A 25122-nucleotide genomic window follows, 5' to 3' on the forward strand; every position below is an offset into this window, starting at 1 on the left:
CCATCCCAGCGAGACAGTAACTTCATTCTCCCAGCTGCCATCCTCCACTTCTCTCTCACAACCCTAAACCGATCTTTTAGACTCTTGGTTCTGTCTTCTAAATATACCCTTACCCAACCGCTTCTCATCACCACCACTGCTGCCACACTGGTTCCAGCCCCATCACTTCTAGCCTGCATCCCTAACATCACCTCCTAACCGGGCTCTGAGCTTCTTCCTGTGTCCCCTACAGTGTGTGTATATGTTTGTCTGTATATGGTCTATAACGTATCAGCCAAAGAAATCTGTCTAAAGGATAATTAGATGAATCACTCCCATGCTCAAAACGCTTCAGTGGCTCATGTTTTCACACTAAGAGTGAAAGCCTAAGTCTTTAAAATGCCCTAGAAAAGCCTACATGTGCCTCTCCCTTGACTCTCCGATCTCATCTCCTCCTACCCTCTCTGCCCACGCCCCCCACGCCGTATGGGCTTCCATGTTGTTCCCTGAACACGCCAGGCATCCCTCCGTACTTCAGGACTTTTGCACTATTTAGTCATTTCATTTTTCTCAATACGCTTCCCCCAGCTATCCACACGGCCAATTCCTTTACCTCCTCCAAGTCTTTGTTCAAATGGCTCTCTCTCAAGGAGGACTACTCTATCTTATTGAAAACTGTGACCTCCCCCACTGACGTTCTTGCTCTACCTTTAGTTTTCCTTAGCATATAACCTCATTTACTGATTATGCGTATTGCTAAAAGTCTATCTCTCCTCATCAGATGAAAGTTCCACAAAATGAGGGAGGGGAGATATCTTTGCCTACTTTGTTTACCAATGTATCTCAAGGGCCTCTAATATTGCCTGGACCAAGGTCGGTGCTCAGAAAATATTTCTTATGTGAATGGATCTGGATAAAGTAAACTTCAAAAATGTTGGTGGTTAGTTTATCTAAAATACATATAATAGAGTAGAGAATATTAAAAACAAAATTTCATTTTCTTGATCCCAAAAGTACAGAATGAATACTCCTAAAACATTAATGAAAAATTTTCACACTCCTCTTGATGATTCTAAAATTTGGGAAATGTTCCAAGTGTTTTGCCTTAACATTAAGCACTAGATCCAATGGGCAGTTAATTATTAATAACAATGAGTAGATGAAAACATCACAAGCAGATGTCCCACAGAAACGAGAAAATAAGAGAACACAAGAGATTTCTGGGCTTCCCTGGTGGTGCAGTGGTTGAGAGTCTGCCTGCTAATGCAGGGGACACGGGTTCGAGCCCTGGTCTGGGAGGATCCCACATGCCACGGAGCGGCTGGGCCCGTCTGGAGCCTGCGCATCTGGAGCCTGTGCTCCACAACAAGAGAAGCCGCGAAAGTGAGAGGCCCGCGCACCGCGATGAAGAGTGGCCCCTGCTTGCCACAACTGGAGAAAGCCCTCGCACAGAAACGAAGACCCAACACAGCAAAAATAAATATAAATAAATTAATAAACTCCTACCCCCAACATCTTCTTTAAAAAAAAAAAAAGGGACTTCTTAGGAAAAGGGTCAGAGGTCCGTAGGTTAAGAACAGGAGGAAAGGAAGCTTGCATTAAGCCAACAATCATACTCCTGTCTCTCCAGAATAGCCATCCCCCACTGCTGTTCTCCTGCACTCTCACACAGATCAGCCCTAGCCTTTCCATCTTACACACACAGATCGCTGCAGTGAATACACACCAATACAGACAGAAGAAGAGAGTCTTTAATGCTGAAAGAATTTTAAATAGTCAAAGTGGTCCTGGAATTGACAGTAGTAGGGAAAGGCACTTCCCTACTTGTTAAGCTAGAAGTGAATTTTCCAGTGAGGTTAGTTCTCCTCTGACAACTATCACCAGATAACAATGATGGAATTGGTAACCTATTCAATTTAATCACAAAGAAAAGGACAAAATGCTTCTGGCTCTACTGCTCTCCCTTCCCCACTGGAGTCTTAAGGCAACAGAAATGTTGGTTTGACTTGAGCATTTCTATTTCTTTTACTAGCTGCATGGGCTTCTAAGAGGAAAATTACCCTTTCCTTCTGCCAATATAGCGATAAGCGACTACATTAGGAAATAACTAACAGAGACACTGTGAGTATAAAAGTGTGCCTTCTTGGGCTTCCCTGGTGGCGCAGTGGTTGGGAGTCCGCCTGCCGATGCAGGGGACACGGGTTCGTGCCCCGGTCCGGGAGGATCCCACATGCCGTGGAGCGGCTGGGCCCGTGAGCCATGGCCGCTGAGCCTGCGCGTCCGGAGCCTGTGCTCCTCAACAGGAGAGGCCACAGCAGTGAGAGGCCCGTGTACCGCAAAAAAAAAAAAAGTATGCATTCTTTGATCTATAAAACATCCTTACTCTCCAAGTCTATACTGAACTAATACCCAGATGGTTGACCCTCATTTGTATGTTGCCATTTGCATTTTGAACTCACAGCTCTTCTCTGGCAAACATTTTGGATATTACAAAGCCAACTGGATGAGGAGGAGTTTGACTCTCCTATTTTATATTCACCCCCCATAATTTCTGGGTCTCGTTCAGGAAAACCTAGAACTTACGATGAAAAACCTCCTGAACTCAAGTGAACTTAATCTTTCAAAGATGGAATGCAGTACCTTATGAATAATTTTTTTCTATGAATAAGGAAAGTTCATGGAAGGAGGAAGGAAACAGGGAAAGTAGAGAACAAAGAAAATAAAATAATACACTATATGTACAGAATTCTATCATGAAAAGAGTATATGATTACCTTTTTTCCTAGCCTGCTTTGAGGTAGGAATGGATCTCAAGCTTTTGCTCTTCATAATGTCCTTTGAAGTTTTCTTTTCAAGATTAGAAAATGTCTTCAAGGGTGAACTGGGTTTGCCATAGCCTGAGCTCCTAACTGATGCATATAATCCACTCTGGGGTTTTCTTTCAAATAAAGGAGGTGCACTTCTGGCCTTCTTGTATGGTAGCTGTTTACCAATTCCAGCCCCTTCTTCTCCAGAACTGAGTTGAGATCTAAAAGTCTGCGTACAAGTACAAGCTCTTTAGTACTTAAACTTCGACTACAGTTGCAAATAAGATTTAACAGATAGCAAAACCATACTGATTACTAAGGAACATAGTTCACAGAAGGCAAATCATTATATTAAAGTTCTCTAATTCATCAGAATTTTAGTGTTTGGAAGCACATCTTCAAAGTCAGGAGTAAGACAAAGCAAAATAATAAAACAAAATAAGCTTGCCAGAAAGCAAGACATGTAATTACAAGAATCAACATGGAGAGCAGGGAAGAACATGTTTTGAAACGACAAAAGTCTTAGCTTCCTTTTTCTCCAGATTTCTCAAAGTAAAAATTTATTAGTACCCTGCCTTACCCTATTGATACAAGGAGATAGTTTATGGTAAACACATAACTCAGAACTGTAAAATAAAAATGGAATAGTGTGGTCATGGAGCCTATATAATCAGAATAAATCAAGAACAGAGAAAAAAGGAACAATGAAATATAAGTTTCTTAAGAGCTGCTAATAGCATTTATAGGAAATGTCAACTTACCTACTTTGGCAGAACACAAACTACTAGAAAGATTGAAAGCACTAGAATGATGAATACACTTTATTTTCTTATGTTACTCAAACTTGGACTACGTTTACTAAAAAAATGAAAAATATAAAGAATGGCTTTGAAAAGAAAGCTAATGCTACGGTGCTATTTTTAAATTTGGGGACTACAGGGTGTTGTTATAGACTGCTCACAGATATCCAGGATCTATGTGGAGGTTAGTATGTAACCAATCCCACTAGCTTAAGAAGTATATACTTATCAATAGTATTTATATAACTTCATTTATCAATATGTCAAATCAATTTGAATTATAAAAACTTACCTTATTTATTTTGTCATCCTGAGGTAATAATGAAGGACCAACAGGTATTTTTTTCTTCAAAATATCAAGGTACATTTTATCTACTTGTTCTTCCACAGTATTTACTCTTGGATGGTTAGTTTCTGTACCTTCATTTGTTGCCTTTTCTAAAACCACATTCTCTTCATTTCTGTCCATAAATTGGTTCACAGTTCGTGGTTCTTGAGACATAACATTTGGGGTCATGTTAAGGGGTAAAGGTCTAACAAATTCAGATTCTTTATTCTCAGCCAGTTTCTTATAGCTGTAAAACAAAACAGGACACAGAGAATGAACCCTATATAACTCCTCAAATATCAGTTTTATTAATATACACATACATGTGATACATATAAAATACATTTACATGATTAATATATGAGAGTATTAAATATATCTAGTATTTGTAACTATTCAAATTAGGTCATTAATGTTAAATATATTATTTATAATTCTGGTTAACAGAGTATACTCACATAGCATCACATAATTATTTTAAATTTCAGGTGATAATTATAATGCAGTATAATATACAGGATTTCATGTTTGACTCTGAGACCTACTTCAAAGGAAAGCCAAACCAAAAAAGACTGAGATTGCTTTTGTCTAAGAAAAATTAAAAAATGAGGCCTTTTTGTAATATATATTTTATCTATAGTATCTCATGAAGTCAACATGCATTTGAAGCAGGAAAAACATTTTACACATTTCTAGAAGAAACCAAATAAGTAACCATAATTTACATCAATGAGGCATAAAAATATAAATATTAAAATGCATGATTTCATCACAATATAGGAAAAATTTTCAGTAAAACAAGAAAAATCACTAGGATTTTGAAATAAAATCATTTCTGTGGTTTAAAACACTTAAATGTAATGTCACATTTCAGACCATTAGATTTTCAAAATATGGAAACTGTCCCTTAAGGAAATGTTATAAATGTGGTTAAATATCAGCATATTACAAGAGCTCCCAAAATATGGATATTGTCATTTTCAAATTACTAAATCATGGTCAATTAGGTCATTTAATTTTGTAATTTATAAAATAAGATTAAAGGAAAGTTTAAGAGTCTACCATTTTCATATAAGATAGATTGGCTTCTTGATAACTGTTAGAAATAACAGAAGTAGCTAGAATCATCAGAAAATATAATAGTTCTTTCCTTCTTAATGGTAGCAGAACCTGGCTAGCTGCTCATCAAAACTGTTCCCTGTTCTTGCTGTGAACCAACTAAACTACATTTCCTCAACGCCTTCAATCTAGATGGGGCCATTCACTAGTTCTGGCCTTTAGAATGTGAGTGCCATGGCAACAAAAACCTAAACTATGAGTCAGTGGCTTAGCGGTTGGGTGTTGGGTGGCAAGGAAACTGATAGTAGAGGCTGGAGAGGTGACAACCCATGTTTTATAGTGACAAAACATTTGCTAAACTGTCACCTGTAACAGTTTATAAGGCAGACCACATGGCTACCGAGTCTGGGGTACTCAGGAAATGGTAGGAGAGAACAGGCAGTTTTTAAGTGCTAGCTACTACTGGCTACTTTTGACAAGGTATTATGAGAAAAAGATGAGCTCAAGATAGAATGGTCTGTTTTTCTAAGAAGAAAACAAAGGAAACAGAGTCTAGAAACTCAGGGCCTCTTAGGTTCACTCTCTGTGTCTGAACTCAAACAATAAGATTCAGCACTGAAAAATGCTATGAAAAAGCAAGACATCATGGGACTTCTTGGTTGAAAAGAGTGACTCAGTCCCTTGGCAAATATCACATTGTAAGTGTCATCTTCAAACATAAGGTTATTGTTCCTAATAATATCCAGACAGTTGCAATTAAATTGAGAGAGAAAAAAACAAAAGAACAAGGAAGCAAAGACATAAAGCAGATTTAAAACCTTTGTGTAGCAAAGAGTGTTAAGCGTAGTTACTGGCACATGGGACTGACTGGAACCAAATAGATCAGAAGCCTAATAAACTTTCTGAAGTAACTAATTACAAAGAAACCACAACTCTACTATTAAAAAAAAAAAAAAAAGACTAGAGGCTTGTTTGGGAGCCTTAAAACCACCTGTAGGCAGAAAGTGGACGGAGAAGCCAGTGCATCCTCCAAGATGGGCACAGCCTTCCCCCCTGAAACCCCCTTCAGTTGAAGCCAATGGTGATGAAATACAAGACAAATCCTTCAAGCACTGGAACAAGGAGCTATATGGAACTATATATATATATATATATATATATATATATATATATATATATACACACACACACATACACACACCATATATATATGGTAGTTTCTCCTTAAGAGCAGAATAATGGCCTAATTAAGGAAAATTCCCATCTTCAAGGTAGGGGGTCTTTACAAGGTCTTTCACTGGATTTCAAAGTTGCATTACTGATGGCTGTATTTTCTTCATACTTTTCCTTTCTGAATGAGAAGGGTGAGGGTAATGAAGTATGTAACTTGTCTCTTTAATTCATTGATTAGTAGACAATGAGGAGCTATATTCAAACCTGATAAAGAGAACTGTGCTTCACCTGGAAATCCTGGCCTTTCAGATGGACAGAGTCCTGAATGGGACTTGAGCTGTTCGCTTTGGGGAGGGGCTGAGTAGGTCTTTGTATTCATAAGAGTAGAATGGATATTTGGCTATTAAAAGAGGAGATTCTTGTGGAGACTGGCTAGATGCCTACCAAACGAATTTAACTTTTTTTTCTGGGCACACAAGCAAACCATATTTCCCAGCCCTCTTGGACTCTGTTAGCTAGATGTGCTGGTTCTTACCGATAGAATGTGGACTGAAGTGATGTAACATTTCTGTGTTGAGGCAGTTAAAAGGAATTATGCTAAACCATCTTTTTTCTCTCCTTAGCGACTGTTTAGATGAGGCCATGAGAACCTTGAAACTGTGTGTTGATGACAGAAGCAGCCTGGGTCCCTAAATGACCATGTGGAGCAGTGGAGCCTCAACTCCACTGAGACACATGGAATTATGATGTGAGCAAGAAATACATTTTTGATGATGTTAAACTACTAAAATTTCAAGGATTTTTTTGTTATAGCAGCTAGAATTACTTATCCTAATTTACTAAAAAGTTTTTTGATATGTGTACTAAAGTTTATACTACTGACATTTCTGTAATTATTGTTATGCCTTTAATGTAAGTACACTTGGCTCTCAGCTTTTAAACACAATGTGAAAATCCATATTTAGAACTCACATTACTAAAATGGTGCTACCTATGCCAACAAAGACACAGGATGTGTGAAAAATCTCTTCAGTAGCACCAGCACAGCCCCAAACAGCAATGGTAAGTAAGCATAACTGCGCTTTAAAAATATTAACTAGCACTGCAGACCAGTGGAAGAATACTAGACTTAGCATTCAAGTCAATGGGGTTTAGTGTAAGCTATGCTGCATCATTTTCTCTCAATTAGCACAAAGGGAGGAACAAGGCCAAGAAATCACTGCAAGTGCATTTACAGGATGAGGACGGGGTTCAAGGGAGGCTCAAAAACTTGTCTGTTGATAACACAAATGAACAAATGAATACATGCATGGATGACAGGCTTTTCACAGAAATATTTCATGGAGATCAAAGACCTGACAATCCAAGTGCATTCCTGGGTTATTGCCATATGATCTTGAACAATTTACTTAACCTCTTTAAGCTCAGTTTCTTATCTATGAAATGGGGATAATAATGGAAGAGACCTCATGGAGTTGCTTTAAGATTACATAAAATCTAGGGGCTTCCCTGGTGGCGCAGTGGTTGAGAATCTGCCTGCTAATGCAGGGGACACGGGTTCGAGCCCTGGTCTGGGAGGATCCCACATGCCACAGAGCAACTAGGCCTGTGAGCCACAACTACTGAGCCTGTGTGTCTGGAGCCTGTGCTCCGCAACGAGAGAGGCCGCGATAGTGAGAGGCCCACGCACTGCAATGAAGAGTGGCCCCCGCTTGCCACAACTAGAGAAAGCCCTCGCACAGAAACGAAGACCAAACACAGCAAAAATTAATTAATTAATTAATTTTAAAAATAAAATAAAATAATTGCCTTAAAAAAATCTAATACGTAAAGAACCCTGCACAGTACCTGGCCCACAGTGAGCATGTGATTAAAATGCTAGCTGTTATCATCATCGTCGTCATCATCACTGGTTCCTGTGAGAGCTCCACCACTAAGTTGGTTTACCTCAGTTTCATCGATAAAGATCCCTGACCTACTTATTCTGAGGATCTCATGAGATAACGGGTGTGACACTCTAAGTGCTTCACGAATGCAAAGTGCAGCCTTACGACAAGGCTACTGTGATATGCTTCTCTGTGTTGGTGAATGACAGCCATGTCCCACAAGCTGTCATTAAAATGTACCAGAGCTGGAGCATTTTCATGAAGCCCATTTTTCTTGTGATCCAAGAACTCACCCTGTAAGACAACAGGTGGTCTGTGACTAAGTGTAAAACTAACTGGCTTATAAAGAAGTGAATGGATGACTCCGCACAGAATAAAATTCATGTTCCCTCTCAGCATTCAAATCAACTGTCCCTGAGCTATTTAGAGCTGAAGGGATTTTATTTTTCAGTGGAAAGCTTTAAGACTACCTACCTAATGGCAGCAACTTTTTAGTAGCATTTATTTTTTAATTTTACCATGAGAAGAATTTTGATATACTAATTGCGTAAGACTAATGTGAAAAAAAAGAACAGGAGTGACTCACAGGCAGACATACCAGCTACACGTTAATCATTCATTAGGAATGGTTTTGTAGAACAAATGATTCTAAAAGTTACCAGTGACAAAACAATAAACAAACAACCTGTTCAATCCATTCCAAAAAAGTCATACCTGAGAGGTTGTAAATCGAAATCACTGACCCCAAAGGAATCTATTCTGATGGGCTTCATCAGCTCCTCTACTGTGGGCAGATCTGAGAGGGGAGAAAAGTTAAAACAGCAACCAAAAATCTTATGTAAATTGCTTAACTTAGTGTCTAATACCACCAAAATCACATTTTCTCTGATTGACGTAGTTAACAGAACGGCACATACAATAATCCCAGCTTCCCCCTATAAGCTCGTTTCTACCAAGAAAATCTTCTTTGATATTTATATTTGAAACATATATTTACATATTTTATCTCTCTCTTTCTAGATATATGTACACACATCAAATATATGTGTATGGGTGTATCCACAAACACACACACACATACACACGTTAATTATATATTTAGTTGATCCCAAAATACTGTTCTCTATTTAAAAAATAACTTTAGTATATGTGCATGGAAAAGTGTAAAAAATGTGAAAGTACACAATGTGATTTCTTAATTCGGTCAAGGCATATTAGAGGAGGAACTGAAATTTCATCCTATGTTCAGCTCTAACTTTACAGCTAAACCAGTGATTCCCAGATTTAAACAAACCCTTTAAATTCAGATACTGAGAAACAGTCACTAGAGCAAACTGCATTTAAATTATACCACACTGGAAACTGTCCAGAGAGGGTCTCAAACAAAGAAGCTTTTACCAGATTCTGTAGTAGAGATGTTTTTAGAAGACTCTTCATTTTCTTGAGGATGATCTTTTGCTGAGTTCTTGGTATTTTCCACTGCATTACGCTCAGGTCTTTGTTCATCTGCATCTCCCAAAGAATGTGCAATATGACAATAAGCCTGATGTAGAGCTTCAATGTCACTATTGCTCTGTCCATAAGAAACACCTGTTGAATTAAATGTAATCTCTAGTATATTCACACAAATACCTAAGAAATATGGAACACTAACATTGTCCCTTAATCTATTAGGAATGGTGAACAAGCGTATAGGACAATACTGACATGATCAAAATAGAGTGAAATACAAACCTGGGTCATGCATGGCCACAGCCTACCAGCATGAATCACAGCAGGCTCAGGAACTCTTGTAGCGGGCTGAGATGTGTCCTGACGCGCTAACTGTAAAATCTGACTCTACTAGTTATTGTCTCTTCCTATTACCCTTAATTGACTTCTCTGCATTGGATAAAACTATTCCTACATTTCTCAAATTGACACAATTTTTCAAGGATTCTGTCTCTCCTCTCTCTCTCTCTGCCTCATGGGGCCTCCAAGCGTCTTGTACTCTGCATTTCTTCAACTGAAATTCAATCTTCTAACTTTGCAAACCAATATGTTCCAACAGCTTGCTAAAGCTGCTATAATAGAAAGTGATTTCCTAGTAGCCAAACCCAGCCTTTAATTTTCTTCAACTTTAAAAAATTTTCTTCACCCTGTGAGACGTGTGACCCTGCCATTTTCCTGTGGACTATTTCCTCTGCATAGCGCCTTCTTGTTCTTCCCACTGCTCTGATGGCTGCTTTTCCGTCTTGTATGGTAAATGGCTCATCTCAGGGTTCCTCCATTTCTTTTTAAAACCTCTCTTTTTTTCTGGGGGGGTGGGTGTGGTAGTGGAGTGGAAAACTTCATCAAGACCCTTCACTTAATAACTGCCCATGTGCACGTGACTCCCAAATCTATGTCTTTTGTCTTTATCTCTTTTCTGAATACTAAACTTCCTAACAGACAAGGAGACTGTTCTATAAGCAAATCATATCTAATACATCCTCGAGTGAATTAATTATATTCCCCAACAAAATCTGTTCTGCTACTAGTACCTGCTATTTTGGCTATGGTATGATCAGTCACCCAGTCATCCAAAATAGGAGACATGATGTCACTGTTCACTCTTCCTTCCCTATTAACCTCTTCCTCTTCCCACCAACTGATTAATAAACTCTAGAGGAAATAATTCAAAGGATCTAATGACAACAATGATCGAAGACTTTTATGAGTATTTTCTTACTAATTTTGTACTCTTCACTACTAACAGTGGAATTTTCAAAATTAGAGCAAAGAAAAAAGTGCTACAGAAGAGTGGAAAAAACAAAAAGAGAGAAATACGGTGACCAGTCTCCTTTTCTCTTGATACCCATGAACTAATCAATTAATGCCTAAAAATATTTACAAGAGCATATACAGCCTCCTCTTCCTCTATATAATGTGTAAGTTGCACAGTATAAAATTCTGAGGAACTATTTTCAACTCTAAACATAAGAGGGAGCCAAGTGCCACATATGATTGTGTAAGAATGCCTCACAATGGGATATCTTTCTATCTACTGCTTCAGGTCACCACTGCTATTTGGAGCATGCCCAATAAAGGAATAGATTTTATTAAATACATTAAAAACAAAAAAGTGGAGGATACCGTGAGATCAGAATCACTAACAGTTTTAGCGGCAGGGATATTCAGCAGGACTTGAGGAAAAAGACCTTGCCTGCTAAGCTAAGCCTAATGGCCCCCAACCCCCGGGCCATGCCGTGCATGGCCTGTTAGAAACCGGGCTGCACAGCAGGAGGTGAGTGGCCGGCAGGCGAGTGAAGTTTCATCTGTATTTACAGCCGCTCCCCATCGCTGGCATTACCGCCTGAGCTCCGCCTCCTGTCAGATCAGAGGCGACATTAGCTGTCCACTACCGGACAGCAAGCAAAATGAGATTACAGAGTAGGCTGGACGTAAGCAACACACTTAGGGTGTCACTGTCTCCCATCGCCCCCAGATGGGACCATCTAGTTGCAGGAAAACAAGGTCAGGGCTCCCAGTGATTCTGCATTATGGTGAGTTGTATAATTATTTCATTATATACTATAATGTAATAATAATAGAAATAAAGTGCACAACAAATGTAATGTGTTTGAATCATCCCAAAACCATACTCCCCCACCCCCCACCCCACATCTATGGAAAAGCTACCTTCCATGAAACTGGTCCCTGGTGCCAAAAAGGTTGGGGACTGCTGCCCTAAACCACCTGTCAGATTCAGAGTAGCATGACTGAGGGAGAGAATGAATTTTTATGAAGAAAGGGAAAAGGCACAAGGTGTTTTGTCTCCTCTACAGAAATACCAGGATGGTTAAGTATCTTCAGGGTATGTATAAAAGAAATGATCCGGGCTTCCCTGGTGGCGCAGTGGTTGAGAGTCCGCCTGCCGATGCAGGGGACACGGGTTTGTGCCCCGGTCCGGGAAGATCCCACATGCTGCAGAGAGGCTGGGCCCGTGAGCCGTGGCCGCTGAGCCTGCGCGTCCGGAGCCTGTGCTCCGCAACGGAAGAGGCCACGGCAGTGAGAGGCCCACGTACCACAAAAAAAAAAAAAAAGAAATGATCCCAGTGGCAAATAGCACAGCGGCAGTGAATGCTCATACCTAATTTAACACGTGTGAGGTGTCAGAAAGAAGAGGCTCTGGCTTAAAGCAACAGCTGAGCAAACATGCAGAAAAGCAATGACCTAAAAGTTAGAAATTAGAAATGGAAGATCGAGTGGTATTATGGGCTGCTCAGAAAACAGCAAGGGAAAGGTACTTTTCTCCTAATCTGAGTCATTAACCCAACTGATGTTAAAAATAATTCCAGGGTCATATATGTTAACTTTTTTCATGCATTTTATAGAGAAAAGGGCTGACTTCTCTGCATGTATTTTATATATCACCACAAGTCAAAAACGTCCTGTTTTTTTCCACTTTAGGAGGTTGAGAAGGGTCAAATCCTACTGGGCAGAGGCAAGGGTCCCGTTGTGGAGCAACACTGTCCTCCTGTGACTGCTCTGGTCATGCAGCCACAGCACAAAATGGTACCTGCCCTTGAGACAAATGACAACAAGCAAAAGGGTAGATCTGGCCCTCATTTTACAGTTACCAACCATTTTAAGACAATAAAGCACAAGTTTCATGAATAGTATTATCAAAAAAGAGATAATCTTTGACAACATATTACCTAAACGGAGCCTGCTTAATCCTGGAAGACACCTGGTAAACAAAAAACAAGCCACTGATCTTTTCAGTTTTTAAACCAAGTTCAGGTGCTGATTTGAAAATTTTCAAGTGTATTTTTTGAAATACTAGGTAAATTCAATACCTCACAGCCAAAAGGTATTTATACTCTATGCCTTCAGGTTCTTTATTATAATTTGTACTCTTAACAGAGTATTGATATAAATAATAATGATGAGAAGCACACAGTTGCCACTGCTTGTTGAATCTTAACAATATACTAGGCACTATATATTAACTCAGTTGATCATCACAAGAGCTCATTTTAAAGAAGAGGAAACAGGCTTAGAGGCATTAATTGTCCAGTGTCATGCAGCTGGTAACTGGCAAGGCTGGGAATATGAATCCAAGGCCACAAGACAATAAGATTATACTTACACTCTTCTAGTAATTGACTTACCAAATTATTTCAGAGTCAAGAACATTTAAGAAATAAGACCAAGAAAATTTAGCTTTATATAACTGGCCTGGATCATCTTAATAGAATTTTTGCTTCCAGCAATACATTTTTTATTTCTGAGTTTTTCTTATAATCTACAGCAGTGGTTTTCATACTGAGTTTTACAAAACAGTTTTCAGAGAAAATCATGGGTTCCACAGACGTTTGACCGAAATTTCATTTTAAAACACAAAAACTGTAATAAAAATTAATCTGTACACTCAAATGTGCCATTTATGTAACTGTAATATTTTGAAGAGCATCAGAGTGATAATTCTTGCCTCTGGCTTTGTTTTCATGTGTATCTTAGAATAAAGCTTCTCTGGCCATCCTGTACATAAAAGAACCCTCTACTATGCATCACTGATTAGAAAAGCTGTAGCTCTACACTGGTCTTTTAAAAGAATCCATAACTGCTTACTGAAAGAAGTGCAAGTGGATTGACCATCACAGCACATATGTGACAAGTACTTGAATAAAAACAGCAGTAAGAATGAGGAACATGTGCTCAGCACATGCTTTCAGCATGGCGGAATATTCACTTGGGTAGTAACAAGTAAATGAGCAACATGTCTTGATGGAAAAATTCTGTTGTAATTTTTTTTATGTTTTAAAATGGAAGTGGATGAAACAAGATAGTGGTGATTCTTGGAACGGCACTGACTAGAAATAAAAGATCTGAGTGGACTTTGTGGTTTTGATCATGTTTGGTTTTCTCATCTGGTTGCTGGTTACATGGATGTGTTCAGTATTTGAAAATTCATCAAACTATGATGATAGGTGAATTATTCTACAAGTATATTATACTTCCATAGAAAAGTAGAACAAAAATAAGAAATAAAATAAAAATAAAATGCAAGCAGATGTTCAGAGTTGGCTAGTGATTTATCATTTCTATTGTTTTTTTTTTTTTCCAAGTGTCTGGGTTGGTTTAGTTGACCATACTGGTCAACTGAGACTTGCAAAAAAGCAAGTTGAAAAGTTCCCATTTGCACTTGTTTATCTGGTAAACCAAGAAAATGTTCATATTATACAACAAAAACAAAATATACAAACATATTGAAGTCTGATGATATAAGAATGTAACAAATATCTAGAACTTTTAATTTTAAGAATTTCAAAAGACCATTACTACTCTCACTAACTTTATAAGTAAATGTCACATATGTAAACATTTATATTTATACTGATAAAATACGTTTTTTATCTATATAGAGGTACTACCTAAGATACCATTTGGAGGTAAGAGTTCCACTGCTTTAAAAAAAGTTTGAAAAGGCACAATCTTCAAGGTCTTTATAACCTTTAGTCAAGTCTAGATGGTCCTAGACATTTCAGAATTTTAGGATGTGATCTAGCTTTTGCCTACACAGAGAGAACTATGGAAAAGCACAAGACCAAAGTCTCAATTCTCTGACGCACGGCAAATTTAATGGAATACTCTGGGGCGGGGGGCAGAAAATGAGTCAATATTCATCTACAGTACTATACTTTGTAACAACAGCATTCATTCATTAACAAGTATATATCTTAAAACACACTTTACTCAGCCTACTAGCATTATGTGTCACAATTAGCAAGTTCAGATTATTTAAGTTGTTAAATATAGTAGAAAATATGAGATTGAAAATTTTATTTTTGATACAGTCCACTAACACTGAATCAAGAACAAATAGATAATTTGATCAGACCAATCAATAGAACTGAAATAAAATTTGTAATAAAAAAAACTCCTGGGGTTCCCTGGTGGTGCAGTGGTTGAGAGTCCACCTGCTGATGCAGGGGACACGGGTTTGTGCCCCAGTCCGGGAAGATCCCACATGCCACGGAGCGGCTGGGCCTGTGAGCCATGGCTGCTGAGCCTGCGCGTCCGGAGCCTGTGCTCCGCAACGGGAGAGGCCACAACGGTGAGAGGCCCGCGTACCGCAAAACAAAACAAAACAAAACAAAAAAAACTCCCTGCAAACAAAAGTCCAGGACTGGATGCCTTCACTATGGAATTCTACCAAACATACAAAAAAGAACTTATACTGATCCTTCTCAAGATCTTCTAAAAGACTGAAGAGGAGGAAACACTCCCATAGTTATTCTATGATGCCACCATCACTGATTCCAAAACCAGACAAAGACACTACCAAAAAAGAAAATTAGAGGCCAGTATCTTTGATGAATATAGATGCGAAAATCCTCAACAAAATATTAGCAAACCGAATCCAACAATACATAAAAAGGATCAGACACCATGATCAAGTTGGATTCACCCCAGGGTCACAAGGATGGTTCAACATATGCAAATCAAGCAATGTGATACACCACATCAACAAAAGAAAAGACAAATGATATGATCATCTCAACTGCTGCAGAAAAATCATTTGATAAAACTCAACATCCATTCAGGATAAAAACTCTCACCAAAGTGGGTACAGAGGCAACATATCACAACATAATAAAAGCTATTTATGACAAACCCACAGCCAACATAATACTCAACAGTGAAAAGCTGAAAGCCTTCCCACTGAAATCTGAACAAGATAAGGATGCTCACTCTCACCTCTTCTATTCAACATAGTTTTGGAAGTCCTAGCCACATCAATCAGACAAGAAAAAGAAACAAAAGGGATCCAAATTGGAAGGAAAGAGGTAAAACTGTCATTACAGGCAGATGACATGATACTCTATATAGAAAACCCTAAAGACTCCACACCAAAATTATTAGAATTAATAAATGCATTCAGCAAGGTAGCAGGATACAAGATTAGTATACAGAAATCTGTTGCATTTCTTTACACTAACAATGAAATATCAGAAAGAGAAAATGAAAAAACAATCTGTTTTAAAAATGTATTAAAAAAATACCTAGGAATAAATCTTACCAAGGAGGTGAAAGACTTATATGCTGAGAACTATAAAACACTGATGAAGGAAATTAAAGATGATTCAAAGAAATGGAAAGCTATCTCATGTTCTTGGACTGGAAGAAATAATATTGTTAAAATGGCCATACTAGTAACTGAAAGCAATTTACACATTTAATGTGATCCCTATCAAATTACCCACAACATTTTCACAGAACTAGAAAAAATAATCCTAAAATTTATATGGAAACACAACAGGCTCAGAGTTGCCAAAGCAAATCTGATGGAAAAAAACAAAATTGAAGGCATACCTTCCAGACTTCAGACAATACTACAAAACTACAGTAATCAAAACAACATGGTATTGGCATAAAAACAGACATATGGATCAGTGGAACAGAACAGAGCCCAGAAATAAATCCACACACCTATGTTCAATTAATCTTCAATAAAGGAGGCAAGAATATACAATGGAGAAAAAAACAGTCTCTTCAGCAAGTGGTATTGGGAAAGCTGGACAGCCTCATGTAAATCAATGAAGTTAGAACACACCCTCACACCATCCACAAAAATAAACTCAAAATGGCTTAAAGACTTATAAGACATGACACCTTAAAACTCCTAGAAGAGAACATATGCAAAACATTTTCTGATATAAATCATAGCAATGTTTTCTTAGGTCAGGCTCTCAAGGCAAAAGAAATAAAAGCAAAAATAAGCAAATGGGACCAAATCAAACTTATAAGCTTTTGTACACAAAGGAAACCATAAACAAAACTAAAAGCAACCCACGGAATGGGAGAAAATATCTGCAAATCATGCAACTGACAAGGGCTTAATTTCCAAAATATACAAACAGCTCATACAGCTCAATATCAAAAAAAACAAACAACACAATCAAAAATGGGCAGAAGACCTAAACAGACATTTCTCCAAAGAAGCCATACAGATGGCCAAAAGGCACATGAAAAGATGCACAATATCACTAATTATTAGAGAAAGGCAAGTCAAAACTAAAATGAGGCCATCATCAAAAAGCCTACAAATAATAAGTGCTGGAGAGGGTGTGGAGAAAAGGGAACCCTCCTACACTGTTGGTGGGAATGTAAGCTGGTCCAGCCACTATGGAGAACAGCAGAGAGGTTGCTTAAAAAACTAAAAATAGGGGCTTCCCTGGTGGCGCAGTGGTTGAGAGTCCGCCTGCCGATGCAGGGGACGCGGGTTCGTGCCCCGGTCCGGGAGGATCCCACATGCCGCGGAGCGGCTGGGCCCGTGAGCCATGGCCGCTGAGCCTGCGCATCCGGAGCCTGTGCTCCGCAACGGGAGAGACCACAACAGTGAGAGGCCCATGTACCGCAAAAAAAAAAAAAAAAAAAAAAAAAACTAAAAATAGAGTTACCATATGATCCAGCAATCCCATTCCTGGGCATATATCTGGTAAAGATGAAAACTCTAACTCAAAAAGACACATGCACCCCAATGTTCATAGCAACACTACTTACAATAGTCAAAACATGGAAGCAAGTGTCCATCAACAGATGAATGGATAAAGAAGATGTACACACACACACACACACACACACACAATGGAATACTACTCAGCCACAAAAAAAGAATAAAATAACATCATTTGCAGCAGTATAGATGAAATTAGAGATTATCATACTAAGTGAATTAAGTCACAAAGAGAAGACAAATACCATATGATACCACTTATATGCAGAATCTAAAAAACTGATACAAATGAACTTATTACCAAAACAGAAACAGACTCACAGACATAGAAAACAAACTTTTGGTTACCAAATGGGAAAGGGGGGAGAGGGATAAATTAGGAGTTTGGGATTAACAGATACACACGACTGTATGTAAAACAGACAAACAACAAGGACCTTCTGTATAGCACAGGGAACTATAGTCAGTATCTTGTAATAACCTATAATGGAAACGAATCTGAAAAAGTTATATATACACATACGTGTGTATGTGTATATATACACATACACACACACACACACAAATTGAATCACTGCTGTATTCAGTGAATATAGCAGTGATACAACACAACATTGTAGATCAACTATACTTCAATAAAAAATGTAAAATTTTATTGCTATAACTATGACATATATTATTATATATCACATACATTTCCCTAGAAATGAAGTCAATTAGTCATAGAATATTACATATTTAGAGAACAGCTACTTTGTCCCTCTTACCTGTTCCTGTCATTTCATTATCAGTCATATCTGGCAGTGCTTCTGGCTTAGTTGTTGCTGTCTCCTGGTCATCAAGGTTAACCTCTGCAACAGAGTCTAATGAATCAAGCAGCACTACTGGAATAACATAAAAGAAAAAAATATTAGGAATATAGAGAAGCTTGTATGGTTCCATTAACAAAATATTTAAATCATATGCAATCTGTATAAAAACAAAGATAAATGTTTACATATAAAGAATACATAATCATAGATCTAAAACAAGCATTATTTTATTCTTACATACAACAAAGTAGGCTTACATCAACACATATCTATGCTTATATACAAGTCTAATTTATGTTTATATGTAAAAAGCAAAAGGCCTGCAAAAAATAACAAAAAATTTTTTTCCTCCAATTTTATTGACGTATAATTGCCAATTAAAAATTGTATATATTTGAGATCTATGACTTGTTGATTTGATAAACATATACATTGTGAAATAATCACCAAAATCAAGATAATTAACATATCCATTTATCCTTTTTTGTGTATGTGGTGAGAACACCTAAGATCTCCCCTCTCAGCAAGTTTCAAGTAGTATACAACATTAACTATAGTCACATTGTTGTGCATTAGACCTCGCACATTGCTGTGCATTATTTATCTCGCATAACTGAAACTTTGTACCCCTTAACCAACATCTTCCTATATCCCCCAACATCAGCCTCTGGTAACCAACATTCTACTCTGTTTCTAGGAGATTGACATTTTTAGATTCCACGTATGTGAGAATATGCAGTATGTCGCTCTTCACGTGGCTTATTTCACTTAATGTAAATGTCCTCCACATTCATCCATGTTGTTGCAAATGGCAGTATCTCCTTTTTTTAAAGCGAAATATTATGCATGTAAATACATATACATATTACATACACGTGTAACATTATATATACTACATCTTCTTTATTCATTTGTCTGTTGATGGACATTTAGGTTGTATCCATACCTTGGCTACTGTGAATAATGCTGCAATAAACATGGGAGTACAGGTATCTCTTCCAGATATATATCCAGAAGTGAGATTCTGAATAATAAGGTAGTTCCACTTTTAATTTTTTTCAGGAACTTCTATACTGTTTTCCATAAAGGCTGTGCCAATTTACATCCCTACCAACAGTGCACTAGAGTTCCCTTTTCTCCACATCCTCGCCAAAACTTATTTTTTCCTCTTTCTGATAACAGTCATTCTAACAGGTGTGAGGTGATATCTCATTGTGGTTTTGATCTGCATTTCCCTGATGATTAGTGAACTTCAGTATCTTTTCATACACCTGTTTGCCCATTTATATACCTTCTTTTGAGAAATGTCTATCTGGGTCCTCTGCTCACTTTTAATTTTTTGTTGTTGTTGTTACTGAGTTGCATGAGTTTTTTGCATATTTTGGATATTAACCCTTTACCAGATTCATGGTTTACAAATATTCTGTCCCACTTTATAGGTTGCCTTTTCACTCTGTTGTTCCCTTGCTATGCAGAAGCTTTTTTTAGTTTAATGTAATACCATTTATCTATTTTTGCTTTTGTTGTCTGTGCTTTTGGGGTCATATCCAAAAAATTACTGCCTAGTGCAACATCAAGAAGGTTTTTTCCTGTTTTCTTCTCATAGTTTTGCAGTTTCTGGTCTTATATTTAAGTCTTTGATCCATTTTGAGTTGATTTTTGTATGTGGTGTGAGATAAGGATCCAATTTCATTCTTCTGTATGTGGATGCCTAGTTTTCTGAACACAATGTATTGAAGAGACTATCTTTCCTCATTGTAAATTCTTGGCACCCTTGTTGAAGATCAGGTGACACAGATGCATGGATTTATTTCTGGGCTATTCTGTTTCATTGTTTTTGTTTTTATATGTCTGTTTTTATGCCAGTACCATACGGCTTTGGTTACTATAGCTTTGTAATATATTCTTAAATCAAGGAGTGTGATGCCTCCATGCTTTGCTCTTTCTCAAGTTTGCTTTGGCTATGTGAGGTCTTTTGTGGTTCCATACAAATTTTAGGATTGTTTTTTCTATTTCTGTGAAAAATATCATTGGAATTTGATAGGGATTTCACTGAATCTGTAGGTCACTTTGGGTAGTATGAATGTTTTAACAGTACTAATTCTTCCAATCCATGAGCGCAGAATATCTTTCCACTTATCTGTATGTTCTTCAACTTCTTTCCTCAATGTTTTATAGTTTTAAGCATAATTTACCTCGTTAATAAAATTTATACCTAAGTATTATATTCTTTTTGATGTCACTGTAAATAGAATTGCTTTTTTGTAGTTTTCCTGAGGAATATTTATCTGGTTTTGGTATCAAGGTGATGCTGGCCTTACAGAATGAGTCTGGAAAAATTCCCTCTTCCTGTATTTTTTGGAAGAGTTTAACAAGGACTGATATCAATACATCTTTGAATGTTTGGTATAATTTATCCATAAAGTCATGCTGGGCCTTTAAAAAAATAAGTATTCTTAAATACAACAGGAAGAATTTAAGGTAGGCATAAGGAACGTATTATTGAGAAAATCCGTAAAGTTTAATTCATCAGAAAATATTTAGAAACAAAAATAGTAATTTATTCAGAATTATTTAGATATAATTCTGAACAGACCAATTTTTCGCCAATGAAAATTTATGAATATACATAATATTTACCATTAGCCAGCATGCCAGTTTTCTCTTCTTCCTAAATTAAAAAAAGAAAATAGTTACATGATCTGAAACTGAAGTTACACAAAATGACTGCAATGCAAAAGAATAACAAAATTTGAAAGCCAGTGCTTTACTCCATTAGGAAAAGATCAAGAAACGTGCTTTCTAGATTTCTTTCATCACACTCATTCACCGACAATTCTATAAGACTAGAGAATGTAGCTGTGAGAGAATTTCTAGAAGTCTCTTCAGAACCTTGGTGATCACCAGCAATTAATTCAGGCCTTTATAAGCTTTGTTTAAAGTATCTCAATGCCACCTGTTCATCCACCTTGCTCAGAAATTCTCCTATTTTTCGAACTCAAAGATAACATGGCTAGTTCATGTAAGATTCCTGCTATTATAATATCACCATTTTCCCTATTGATCAAAATTAATGATCAAATATAAGTTGCACTCATCATTTCATCTACATTTTGAGACAAAATCTTCAAAAAAGGCAGGCCATCAAATGGCAAGATAGTTGAAATTTGTCAAAATTATAGGTTCCCTTAGAGTAAGTTTTCTAATTGTGTCACCTATATTCTCCACATGGATAGGCAGCGTATAGGATCCACCCATAAGAGCAGAGCTTTCATTCCTTCCTATTTTCACCCTTACTCAGACAGCTCTCTACTAGGCTTCAACATTTAGGTGGACACATTTTTATACAGTCTGTACTTTCTTAATATACCAAACTATTGTGCCCTCTACTGACCTATTTATTTTTCCAGTAGAAATTACTGTAACACAAAGTATTGTAATTGCCATATTCCAAGTATGAACCCCATTAACTTTCTAAGCATAATTATCAGATTGCATTAACCTTCATGTATTTCTAAGGTCATATCCTTTTCTCCCACAAACTGAGTGACATAATGATACCAAGGACAAAGTACTAGGTAAATTAAAAAATAAGAGTATTTCTTAATACCCAGAAAGTGATCCCTCCTTTTATTTAGAGTCTATGGTTTCATATATGTTCAAAACATCTAGTCCTAACACATAGTTGCAAAAGAGACTGTATCCAGATCAAAACCAATATAACAAATAGTAATTGTCCTACTGGTTACTATTAGGTAGCTTCAAGGATAAGCTCTGTCTGGCAGGCAATATGGAGTAGTACCCTTAGCCAGTCTTGGTAGCCAGTTCTTGGTAAGAACTGAGAAACAAGAGAATTAGAGTACAACAACACTTAATGTGAATGGAATAATTTAGTTTACAATCTTAGCCCAGTAAGTTTCAGACAGTAATGTCACTATTAGTATAAATACTGAGGCAGCTATGTATTGCACTTCACAAGGACAAGACCTACCAAAGAAAAGCATAGTTTAATATACCTGTTTAAAAATTAGATTTGAGATTTTAATGAAGTTTTCAATTTCTAAAGCTTAAGGAAACTTGCCAAAAGAAATCTTTCAGAAAATCATCAACTGCCATGTATTTCATTAAGATTTAAATTGACACCTAAGTTAAGAAAACGACTGAGTATTAAGAGACCTATAACTTTACAACAATGAGCTAGACTATAAAGAACTCTGTATTTTGAGCTCTTTATACAGCAACAGTCAGCTAAGGTGATGAAAGAAGTTTCCAAACTGTCAAACATATAATTGATACATACCTGTTTAGGTACATTTATTTTTCCTGATTTGGAGTTTTCTTTGGAATTAGTCTCTTCTTTAGGAGTCAAAGGTGAATCAACATCCTCCTCATCTTCAAAATCATCACTATAATTTTCTGAAGAAAATAGTTTTAAAAATACAAGGATCATACTGTCAAAAAAGTCAAATTCCATGAAAATATTACTGATTTCCAAAAGAAGTCTACATAAGAATAATTTATTTAAGTGTCAACATAAATATACCTTGAAGAACATACTTTTTTGGGCAAAGATTTAAAGAGAATTCAATTTGTAAGACTTGGGTTTTATTTTTGTACTTTCAGTTATCAGTTTTACATTTTTAACATTTTGTATAATTAACCAACTGAAAATTTCTAGAGCTGTTCAAGAAATTTTATATCTTTAAAACAAACTTCAATTACTTGATTTTTTAAAGACAAAAATCTCAAAATTGCTTACTTATAAAAGGGAGCACTTTTGTGAAATCTTGACACTCTTAAACAGAAGGTTGGATTTTGCTTATTTTTTTATGTTTTTTTTTGTCTTTATAGGGATCTCTTCTGTAACCCTTAAGCAGTACTTATGAAAGGTCTATCTCTGACTCCTCCCTCAGCCTTATATGACCTCCACTGTTTCTTAATCCTGGGCCATATCTCAATGGCTTTGTAGCAGAAGGGAAAGGTGTGTCCATGTTAATATGATGCCATCAGGCTACTTATGGCAAAGGTGGTCAGGGACTATCTGGCCAGGATCTCTTCATCAATTTTTAATTCATTGTTTACAGCCCTTAAATCAAAGGACTGACTGAGATTTGTGGGCTATAGAACAGGAATGGTCTTTTCAGAGTGGAACCGATCATTCATAATCTTATTTGTATTTCAAAAGTCAGATCACATTCAGAGACAGGATGGCCTGATGGGAGAAAGACTGCACAAGGTACAAGAGAGTCTGCTTCTGGAATGGCCGTCCTTCAGTCTTCTCTTAGAAGAGAGGGGACAACTTGAATGTGATTAACAATGGAAGTCTGAAAATAATTAAGTTAAACAAAGATGCTTTCAGTGAGATCTACTTACAGAAACATCTCCATGTTAGTTCATAAGGAATACATTCGTGGAACAGCACGGGTATTGTGACTTAGGTAGATAATCTAGGTGAGCTGGTTAACTACATCAATATCTACATTCTGAGGATGAGAAGCACACCTTTCCTTTTCTTCTATATGAGAAAGAACACTGCCTGGGATTTTCTAAATATCAGTAGACATAATTCAATTCACAAAAGTTACTGAGAAATTACCTTGTATTAGACAAATTCTAGATTCTAGGACCAATATCAGATGATTAAGATCCTAATATTCTAGTGGGAATCACTGAATTTTAAGTACCACAGTGATTAGTCTTTCTTAAGTACCTCAGTGATTAGTCTTTCTTAAGTAAAGATGATAAACAAGGAGAGAGGAGATAAGGGAGGGTATGACAATGAACTCAGACAACTACTCGGGATTTGGGAACTATCTGAAATCAATGGAGGGGGATGCAGCGTTTGTGTCACTGCAAAGAAGCAGTATAAGAAACAGTTCGGATAGTGTGGCATAGTGCTTAGAGCGTGACCAGGAGCCAGAAGACTTGGATTCAATTCCTGGTTCTACTGTTTTCAACTGTAGAACCAAAAGCAGGTCACAAACCCTCTTTGCCTCATTTTTCCCATCTGTAAAGTAGGGATGATAATAGTATTTATTTCAGAGGGCTGCTGAGGAGATTAAGAGTTAAAGTGTTATATAATATGTACTATATATTAGTGTTAGCCATTATGTTTAGCAGTAGCAATTATCTTTGTTAGTATTATAGCTTGTGTTGCACTTATTCTGAATTGAAAGTTAATAAAGCCAAATATTATTTCTAATTAAGAAAAGTGCTAATCTAATGTGCATTTTTCAAAACTACATTTTGTTAGCTGCACTTACTAACTGAATAGTCTGTAGGCAAATACTATTGTCCAACATATAAAAGACCAACCTCCTCCGCAGGAATTTGTCATGATTAAACTAGGTTTGAAGCAAGAAGGAAATGCCACTGGTAGTCACAGAGAGAAATGAGACAGACAGGACGAGAAATAACAGGAAGGAAAACAGCGTATCAGAGATTTCTGAAAGAAACACCAAGGGAAATTAAGTTTATATAAAAATGAAAGAATAAAACCCAATTGAAACGGTGGTTCTCATATGAAAAATATCAGAGACAATAATATCCAGCTCTTTCACACTGTTTGGAAAACAATGAGAATATTAATTTTTATCGTTCTGACCTTTTGACAGGAAGATGTTACACATGTTATAGGTTTCTACTATTATATTCCATACCCTTGTAACTTTGAAAATATTATTTGCCTAAATAGAAAATAGGTAAACAATTCTCAATGTAAAAGATCTAAAAGATACATTTTAGAGACATTTTTCATTCTCTGTTGGAAAATTTGGCTGCAAATTTTAATTTAA

At 36.9% G+C, this 25122-nt stretch overlaps 1 protein-coding gene across 1 annotated transcript in view; it reads right to left on the minus strand.

Annotated features, from left to right (window-relative positions):
- CEP162 (centrosomal protein 162) overlaps positions 1-25122 on the minus strand; it is a gene marked incomplete at both ends in the record, with an annotated part of 89049 nt that overhangs the window by 46118 nt on the left and 17809 nt on the right. The window contains 9 exon segments of the mRNA XM_079716214.1: positions 2754-3015; positions 3879-4161; positions 6365-6482; positions 6485-6513; positions 8747-8828; positions 9431-9622; positions 18284-18400; positions 20969-20999; positions 22629-22744. Coding sequence (XP_079572340.1) covers positions 2754-3015; positions 3879-4161; positions 6365-6482; positions 6485-6513; positions 8747-8828; positions 9431-9622; positions 18284-18400; positions 20969-20999; positions 22629-22744 — 1230 coding nt within the window.

The sequence above is a fragment of the Hyperoodon ampullatus genome (genome assembly GCF_949752795.1).
Source record: "Hyperoodon ampullatus genome assembly, chromosome: 12".
NCBI classification, from domain to species: Eukaryota; Metazoa; Chordata; class Mammalia; order Artiodactyla; family Ziphiidae; genus Hyperoodon; species Hyperoodon ampullatus.